At 50.0% G+C, this 9351-nt stretch overlaps 1 protein-coding gene across 2 annotated transcripts in view; it reads left to right on the plus strand.

The window, feature by feature from the left end:
* preb (prolactin regulatory element binding) overlaps positions 1 to 5198 on the plus strand; it is a 69312-nt gene extending 64114 nt beyond the window's left edge. For both annotated transcript variants that reach the window (XM_072264671.1, XM_072264672.1), the window contains 2 exons: positions 3974 to 4133; positions 4508 to 5198. In XM_072264671.1, the coding sequence (XP_072120772.1) occupies positions 3974 to 4133; positions 4508 to 4602 (255 nt within the window). In that variant the 3' untranslated portion in view covers positions 4603 to 5198. The remainder of the gene's footprint in view (positions 1 to 3973; positions 4134 to 4507) is intronic.
* Positions 5199 to 9351: the final 4153 nt, after the last annotated feature.

Genomic DNA, 9351 nt, shown 5'->3' on the forward strand with positions numbered 1-9351 from the left:
GGTGGTGTCGGTGAGCGGGACTGCCTCTGGCCATCTGGTGAACCGGTCTATCATAGTTAGGAGGTACCGCGCTCCTCGTGACACTGGCAGGGGCCCCACGATATCCACATGGATGTGGTCGAACCTCCGGCGGGTGGGTTCGAACCACTGCGGCGGAGCCTTGGTATGCCGCTGCACCTTGGCCGTTTGGCACTGCATGCACGTTTTGGCCCATTCAGTGACCTGTTTACGCAGTCCATGCCACACGAACCTGTTGGCGACCAGCCGAACGGTTGTCCTGATGGAGGGGTGCGCTAAGTTGTGAATGGACTCGAAAACCTGCCGGCGCCAGGCTGCTGGGACGACGGGGCGGGGATGGACGGTAGCTACGTCACATAGTAGGGTCCTCTCACCTGGGCCTATGGGGAGGTCTTGGAGCTGCAAACTGGAGACTGCAGTCCTGTAACTGGGGATCTCAGCGTCTGCCTGCTGTGCCTCTGCCAGCGCTGCATAGTCCCCCCCCCCCGGGACAGGGCCTGTATGGTAGGTCTGGAAAGTGCGTCCGCCACAACGTTGTCCTTTCCAGAGACATGCCGGATGTCCGTCGTGTACTCGGAGATGTAGGACAGATGTCGCTGCTGGCGGGACGACCAGGGGTCGGACACCTTCATGAACGCAAAGGTAAGCGGTTTGTGGTCTGTGAACGCGGTGAGGGGCCTACCTTCTAAGAAGTACCTGAAATGCCGGATTGCCAGGTATAGTGCCAATAGCTCCCGGTCGAAAGCACTGTATTTGAGTTCAGGTGGTCGTAGGTGTTTGCTGAAGAATGCCAGGGGTTGCCAGCGGCCCTCGATGAGTTGTTCCAGCACTCCACCGACCGCTGTGTTGGATGCGTCCACCGTGAGGGCAGTAGGAACGTCCGTTCTGGGGTGCGCTAGCATCGCGGCGTTTGCCAAGGCTTCTTTGGTTTTAACGAAAGCGGTTGCGGCCTCTTCGTCCCAGGTAATGTCCTTGCCCTTACCCAACATTAGAGTGAACAGGGGTCGTATGGTTCGGGCTGCTGAGGGGAGGAAACGGTGGTAGAAATTCACCATACCCACGAATTCCTGCAGGCCTTTGATTGTGTTGGATCGGGGGAAGTTGCGGATCGCGTCTACCTTGGCGGGCAGCGGGGTTGCCCCGTCTTTAGTAATCCTGTGGCCCAGGAAGTCGATGGTGTCGAGTCCGAACTGGTATTTGGCTGGGTTGATTGTAAGGCCAAATTTGCTCAGGCGGGAGTAGAGCTGGCGGAGGTGGGACAGATGCTCTTGCCGACTACTGCTGGCTATGAGGATGTCGTCCAAATAGATGAATGTAAAGTCCAGGTCGCGTCCCACTGCGTCCATTAACTGCTGGAAAGTCTGTGCAGCATTCTTTAGACCAAACGGCATTCGGAGGAATTCGAAAAGTCCGAACGGGGTGATAAGTGCTGTTTTGGGGATGTCGTCCGGATGTACAGGGATTTGATGGTATCCCCGGACGAGGTCTATCTTGGAAAAGATCCTTGCGCCGTGTAGGTTTGCTGCGAAGTCTTGAATGTGCGGCACAGGGTAGCGGTCTGGCGTTGTAGCCTCGTTCAGTCTGCGGTAGTCACCGCATGGTCTCCAGCCCCCCGTTGCCTTGGGCACCATGTGAAGGTGGGAGGCCCATGGGCTGTCAGACCGTTGTATGATCCCAAATTCCTCCATCTTCTTGAACTCCTCCTTCGCCAGTCGGAGCTTGTCCGGGGGAAGCCTTCGAGTGGAGGGGTGGTCCCTGGGTCAGGATGTGGTGCTGTACTCCGTGTCTGGGCATGGCTGCCGTGAACTGCGGTGTCAGTACTGATGGGAAATCCGCCAGGACCCTGGTGAATTCGTCGTCCGACAACGTGATGGAGTCCAGGTGTGGGGCTGGCAACTGTGCTTCACCCAGGGAGAACGTTTGAAAAGTCTTGGCGTGGACTAATCGCTTCCCTTGCAGGTCGACCAGCAGGCTGTGGGCTCGTAGAAAATCCGCCCCCAGGAGTGGTTGGGCCACGGCGGCCAGTGTGAAGTCCCACGTGAACCGGCTGGAGCTGAACTGTAGCTGCACCGTGCGGGTGCCGTAGGTTTGTATTGTGCTGCCATTTGCAGCCCGGTTCTCTGTTGCGGGTGTCATAACTCGTTGGAGGTAAGACGCTGATCTCCGCTCCGGTGTCGACCAAAAAGCGGTGTCCCGACTGCTTGTCCCAGACGTACAGGAGGCTGTCCTGATGGCCAGCCGCCGTAGCCATCAGCGGCGGCTGGCCCTGGCGTTTCCCGGGAATTTGCAGGGTGGTCTGCAGCGGCGGGCCTCTGTGCCCCACCGCTGGTGGTAGAAACACCATTGTTCGTTGGGCTCCTCACTCCCGTCGCTGGGTTTTGTAGGCTCTGTTGCCGGGCCTGGTCTGGTCTGCCGCTGGGCATGCGGCTTGGTGATCTGTGTGACGGATGCCCCTCTCTCTTTCCTGGCATTCCACAGCACATCTGCTCGGGCTGCCACCTCCCGGGGGTTGCTGAAATCTGCATCAGACAGCAGCAGGCATATGTCCTCGGGCAGTTGCTCTAGGAACGCCTGCTGAAACATGAGGCAGGGTTTGTGTCCTTCAGCCAGGGCCAGCATCTCGTTCATTAATGCTGACGGCGGCCTGTCTCCCAAACCGTCCAGGTGCATTAAGCGGCGTGCTGGTTTGCGCCGTGAGAGTCCGAAAGTTCTTATGAGCAGGGCTTTGAATGCTGTGTATTTGCCGTCCTCCGGGGGCGACTGTATAAACTCCTCAACTTGTGCAGCTGTCTCCTGGTCGAGTGAGCTCAGCACGTAGTAGTAGCGAGTGGACTCCGAGGTTACCTGCCGAATGTGGAATTGTGCTTCTGCTTGTTCGAACCATAATTGGGGTCGCAGCGTCCAGAAGCTTGGCAGTTTTAACGAAACTGCGTGAACAGATGCAGCGTCGGTCATCTCTGGTCCAAATATCGTTTGGGCCGTTGGGGTCACCAATTGTAGCAGTGTGCTACACACAGCACTAGGATAACCACACGGAGTCGGTGAGTTAGAGTTGCGATGAAAGAGATTTATTCAAACTTCGCAGCCTGCTTTAAAGCCTTCCCATTCCCGCCCTCCCTGGGGCGGCACTGCTGTAGGGAATGCATATTCCCAGACCCTTTCTGCGCGCGGGATTGTCCCCCTGCTGGTGAAGATGGCCTGGCGCCCTTTTTGGGGCCGGCCCTCTGCCTGCACGCGCTGTTGTGAGCCGGTTCGTGGGTGCCAGAAAGTGGGTCACCACAACCTTACATTTTCACCTCCTCTGTTACCTGTATTTCTATTGCACCTGTAGCATTTGTGCCCTGGAACTTGGGGTTGCCAGTCCATCTCTTCTTTAACCACATTCCTGTTCATGCTGTAATGTTTCAGTTCCTGAGCCAAACCACAGGCTGAATTGTTCACCTTAAGCCTCTTACTTTGAAAAAGATGCAGTTTAGGCCACCAGTCTTTACTCTCTCTTTGCTGTGTTCTTGGCTGACCTGACTTCTAAACTCACAGCATTTGTCCCCTACTTCTCAACTGCCTCATTTCTGGTCAGAGGTCCTCACCCCTGCCTTCTGGTTGTAACTCTCCTAGGTAGTACGTCATCAGTCGTGCATGAAAGGAGAGACCTCAGTGTGAAAATCTTTGAATGTGGCAAAGTTCATTGAGAAGGCCTTTGGAAAGAAGCAGGGAACCAGGTGGTCAGTTGGTCTTAGCTGAAGGAGGATTTAAAATCACACAAAGTGCTTTAAAAAGATTGTGAAGTCCAGGAGGATGCTGGAAAGAGTCACTGGTAATACTAAGCAGGAGGGATGAGTTACCTGGGAAATTTTGAAGTGGTGGAGAGGAGATGGGAGAGACTGATGGTATTTTGATGAAGTAAAGAGGAAACAAAATTGAATTACTCTGTTCCTTTTTGTTTTGCTGAACACAGCAAGTTTACTACATGAGAGAAACACATGGGATTGTGGTGACTGACTTGGCCTTCCTACCTGATGTCCGTCGAGCCAGGGAGATGACTGGGGAGAGTGAGGCTGCATTGTTGAGTGTGGCTGTAGACAGCCGATGTAAATTGCATCTGGTTCCCAGCAGGCGTAAGTCCCAGATTTATGGAATTTTCTAATCCGTCCTCAGAACAAGCTGTTTGATTGATGCTTTCTTCTCCAAGTTTATAACTCATATGTTAATGTAGAAAGCTGGTTTAGACAGAACATCAGACACCAGGCTGTTCTTCTGTCTCAGGTGTGCTTACTTCCCATCATGTATTGGTTTACCTAACAACACCACATCAGTTAAAGCATGATGCTGAGTCTTATTGTCTCAGCTGTCGCCATTTCACGCTCTGCCTGCCACCTAGCCCCATGTTGGCTCTGCATTCCTGTAGTGGGGGCTCAAGAGTGATGATTGTGGGGAATGTATTGCACTGTACTGTAATGATGGCCGATAACAACAATAATTTGTTTTACAGAACTGTTCCCTGTCTGGGTGGTGATGCTGCTGTGCGGATTGATCATCGTGCTCACAATCGTCCTTTTGCAGCACCTGTTTCCTGGACTTCTGTAATCTTCTTCCTCAGGAAGATGCTAGTTCAGTTAACGTGATCCTAGTAGAACTGGACTGAAATGAACAGCCATGTTGTGGGCTTCTCAACACTCCTTGTGTAAAATGAAATGTCTGTGAGATAGTGCAGGGATATGTTTCACACTATGCACAAGGACCTTCTATTCGCAATAGCTCCTCAGGCAGTGAATTCCAGATACCAGTAACTACATTTCCTCTGATATTGTGCATCTGTTCACCAGTTAATCCCCCCATAATCATTTCTGTTTATTTTTCTCAATCTCATTAAATCGGTCCTAGATTTTGGATTCATTGATGGAGCCATTGGAATTCTGACACATTTGCAAATATGTTGAGAAATTCCATGCAAGTCCTGAGTTGTATTGGATCATCAGCAGCCACTGATCTGACTAATATAGGTGGAATTGCAGTGTTCACAGAACAGACTGTATTCACTTACCCCCACCTTCTGTCCCCTTTATCCTGTCCATTTTACTTCCCCCAGTATGTAACTACTAATGGCAAAAAGTATGAGGAGCTGGAATTCCTCCTTTAAATAACTTCAACAAATGCAACAAAGTACAAAACTTAAAATGCTATTTCTTCTTCGTCTGAATTCCTCTTCAGCACCCATGGCAACCACAAGTTATGGAGTTAATGTCTTTCTCCAGGGGCACCTGGGCAAGGAAGTAACCTTGAATGAGGGGCAAGATTGAGATGATTGGACATTTTGTTCAGGCCCAGGACCAAACTGACCAGAAGGTCCCTTAACAAGCTTGGCTGTTCAAAAATCAACAGTGTGGCTCTGAGGCATAATCCGAACAGGAACAGCTCTTTAAAATGTGCAAAGGGGGCTGTCATTTTATATACAAATTGATATGCACTGAAAGTGCAGGTGGCCTGAAAATCTAAAAAACCTGTTAAAATCAGTTAAACTGTACAAAATGGAAACAGCCCTTCAGTCCATATGTGTCCATGCTAACCAGTAAGTATATCCAAGGTAGTCTCATTTTTTAGAACTTAACACCATAAGACATAGGAGCAGATATAGGCAATTTGGCCCATCGAGTCCGCTCCGCCATTCAATCGTGGCTGATCCTTTTATTCCCCCTCCTCAACCCCACATCCCGGCCTTCTCCCTGTAACCTTTGATGCCATGTCAAATCAAGGACCTATCAACCTCTGCCTTAAATACACCCAATGACTTGGCCTCCACAGCTGCCTGTGGTAATATATTCCACAAATTCACCAGTCACTGGCTAAAGAAATTTCTCCACATCTCTGTTTTAAGCTGTGCCCTCTTATCCAAGACTCCCCCACCCCTCAACATTTGAAAGGTTTCAAAGAGATCCTCCCCATCCTTCTTATTTCCAGTCAGTACAGACCCAGAGCTTCAAGTGTTCCTCTTATTGAAGGCCTTTCATTCCCGTAATCATCTTTGTGACCTCCTCTAGACCCTCTCCAATGCCAGCACATCTTTTCTTAGATAAGGAGCCCAAAACTGTTCACAATAGTCAAGGTGAGGCCTTACCAATGCCTTATAAAGCCTCAGCATCACATCCCTGCTCTTGTATTCTAGACCTCTTGAAATGAATGCTAACATAACATTTGCCTTCCTCACTACCAACTCCACCTGCAAGTTAACCTTTAGGCTCTTCAGCACAAGGACTCCCAAATACCTTTACATCCCAGATTTTTGGATCTTCTCCCTGTTTGGAAAATAGTCTATATATTTATTTCTACCACCAAAGTATATGACCATGCATTTTCCAACATTGTATTTCATTTGCCACTTTCTTGCCCATTTTCCAAACTTGCAGCCTACCTGTTTCCTCAACTACTTGCTGCTCCACCAATCTTCTCATCATCTTCAAATTTGCCAGCAAAACCATCTATTCCATCATCTAAATCATTTATATACAGCATAAAAAGAAGTGGGCCCCTGCGGAACAACACCAGTCACTGGCAGCCAAGCAGAAAAGGATCCTTTTAGATTATGAGAACACTCAGTCCTCTTTTATTGTCATTTAGAAATGCATACATGTATTAAGAAATGATACAATGTTTCTCCGGAGTGATATCACAGAAAACAGGACAAACCAAAGACTAACACTGACAGAACCACATAATTATAACGTATAGTTACAGCAGTGCAAAGCAATGCCATAATTTGATGAAGAATAAACCATGGGCACGGTAAATAAAGTCTCAAAAGTCCCCGAGACGATCGACTCCCGAGTCCCCGATATCAGGCGGCAAAAGGGAGAAACTCCCTGCCATAAACCTCCAGGCACCGTCAACTTGCCGATGCCTTGGAAGCAGCCGACCACAGCCGACACTGAGTCCATCCATCCGAAAACTTCGAGCTTCCGACCAACCCTCCGATACAGCCTCGCGAGCGCCATCCTCTGCTGAGCACCTTCGACCTCGTCCTGGCTGCTGAAACACACAAAGCCGAGGATTTCGGGGTCTTCAGCTCCAGAGATTCCGGTTACCACACAGTAGCAGCGGCAGCGAAGCGGGCATTTCAGAAGTTTACAGATGTTCCTCCGTACTCTCACGTCCGTCTTTCCATCAAATCAGAATTGTGCACGGTCCCCTACTTGACAAATAACAGACATCACCACCGAAGTGGCCACGAGCGCTGCCGTCGCACCATCTTCTCCAAGTAGGGTTATTTATTCCTACTTGCTGCTTCTGCCAATCAGCCAATGCTATAACCATGTTAGTAACTTTCATGTAATACCACGAGCTCTTAACTTGGTAAGTAGAGGCATGTCCCCTTGGTCAACCTCGCTCTCAATTCTTACCGTCCATAGACCTGGCCACATACTTCGTAAATGTATCGAATGTGCCTGCCACTTCTAGCAGCTGGTTCCAGATATCTAACACTCGCTGTGTGTGTGTGTGTGTTTAAAAAAATATATCAATTCCCTTAAGGTTCTTATTAAACCTTTCACCTCTTTCCATCAAACCATCTCCCTGTAGTTTTCAATTCCCCAAAACTGCTCATGCTGTCTATACCCCTCCTGATTTTGTGTAACTCCATGAGATCACTCCTCAGCCTCCTCCATGCCAAGCTACAAAAGCTCAGCTTTCCTAACCTCCCACGATAGCTCAGTCCCTTGAGAACCAGCAACATCCTTGTACATCCATTTTCAGTTTAATCACATCCCTTCTATAACAGTGGGACCAAAACTGACAAAATAATCCAAGTGTGCAGGATGTACAGAGAAAGCCTGCTGCTCATTGGGTCACAGACATGTTTGTTAGTTTACCAACGTCTTGTACAATCGCAACATAACCTTACATTCTTCTATATTCAAGGTCTGACTGGTGAAGGCCAGCAAGCCAAAAAACTTCTTCACTGCCCTGTTTTCCCATGACTCCATTTTAAAGGAACTATACACCTGTACTCCAAGGTCCCTCTGTTCCACAAAAGTACCCACTGCCATTCCATTCAATTTTGAATGCCAACATTCTTTTTCTCATTTCAAAATGTAACACTTTGCAGTTAGCTTTGTACTGTGGAACCCAATGAGCTTCGGCCCAATGACCTTCAGTCCAGTGAGATGCAGTGGGACCTAATGAGCTTCAGTCCAGTGAGACCCAATGATCTTCGGTCCAGTGAGACCCGATGATCATCAATCCAGTGAGATGCAGTGGGACCTAATGAGCTTCAGTCCAGTGAGACCCAATGATCTTCAGTCCTGTGAGACCGGATGATCATCAGTCCAGTGGGACCCATTGAGCTTCAGTCCAGTGAAACCCACTGAGACCCAATGATCTTCAGCACAGTGGGACCTAATGATCTTCAGTTCAGTGGGATCCAGTGAGCCTCAGCCCAATTAGATCCAGTGGGACCCAAAGAGCTTCAGCCCAGTGGGACCCAATGATCTTCAGCCAAGTGGGACCCTGTTAGTTTCGGTACAGTGAGACCCAATGGGTTTCAGTCCAGGAAGACCTCGTGGGACCCAATGAGCTTCAGCCCAGTGGGAGCCAAGGAGCTTCAGATTGGTAAGACCCAGTAGGACTCAATGAGTTTCAGCCCATTGAGATCCAGAGAGACCCAATGAGCTTCAGACTAGTGAGACCGAGTGGAACCCAATGAGCTTCAATCCTGTGGGACCCAATGAGATTCAGCCCTGTGGACCCAAGGTGCATCGACCAGTAGGACCCAATGAGCTTCAGAATAGTGCAACCCAGTGAGATCTAGTTGGACCCAATGAGCTTCAGACCAGTGAGACCCAGTGGAACCTAATGAGCTTCAGTGCTATGGGACCCAATGAGCTTCAGACAAGTAGGGCCCAATGAGCTCCAGCCCAACGGGATCCAATTAGCTTCAGTGCAGCGAGACACAGTGAACATCAGCCCAGTGGGACCCAATAAGCTTCAGCCAGTGACACCCAATGAGTTTCAGCCTATTGAGATCCAGAGCGACCCAATGAGCTTCAGACCAGTGAGACCCAATCAGCTTCATCCCAGTGGGACCTAACAAGCTTCAGTCCAGTGGAAGCCTGTGGGACACAATGAGCTTCAGTCCAGTGGGGACCTGTGGACCCAATGAGTTTTGGCACAGCGAGGCTCCATGAACTTCAGTCCAGTGAAACCCAGTGAGCTTCGGCCCAGAGGGACCCAATGAGCTTCAGTCCAGAGACACTGTGGGACCTAATGAGCGTCGGCACAGTGAGACCCAATGAGCTTAATTCCAGGATGTCCCAGTGGGACCCAAGGTGCTCGTGACCAGTGGGA

This window comes from Mobula birostris, chromosome 8 (assembly GCF_030028105.1).
Source record: "Mobula birostris isolate sMobBir1 chromosome 8, sMobBir1.hap1, whole genome shotgun sequence".
NCBI lineage: Eukaryota > Metazoa > Chordata > Chondrichthyes > Myliobatiformes > Myliobatidae > Mobula > Mobula birostris.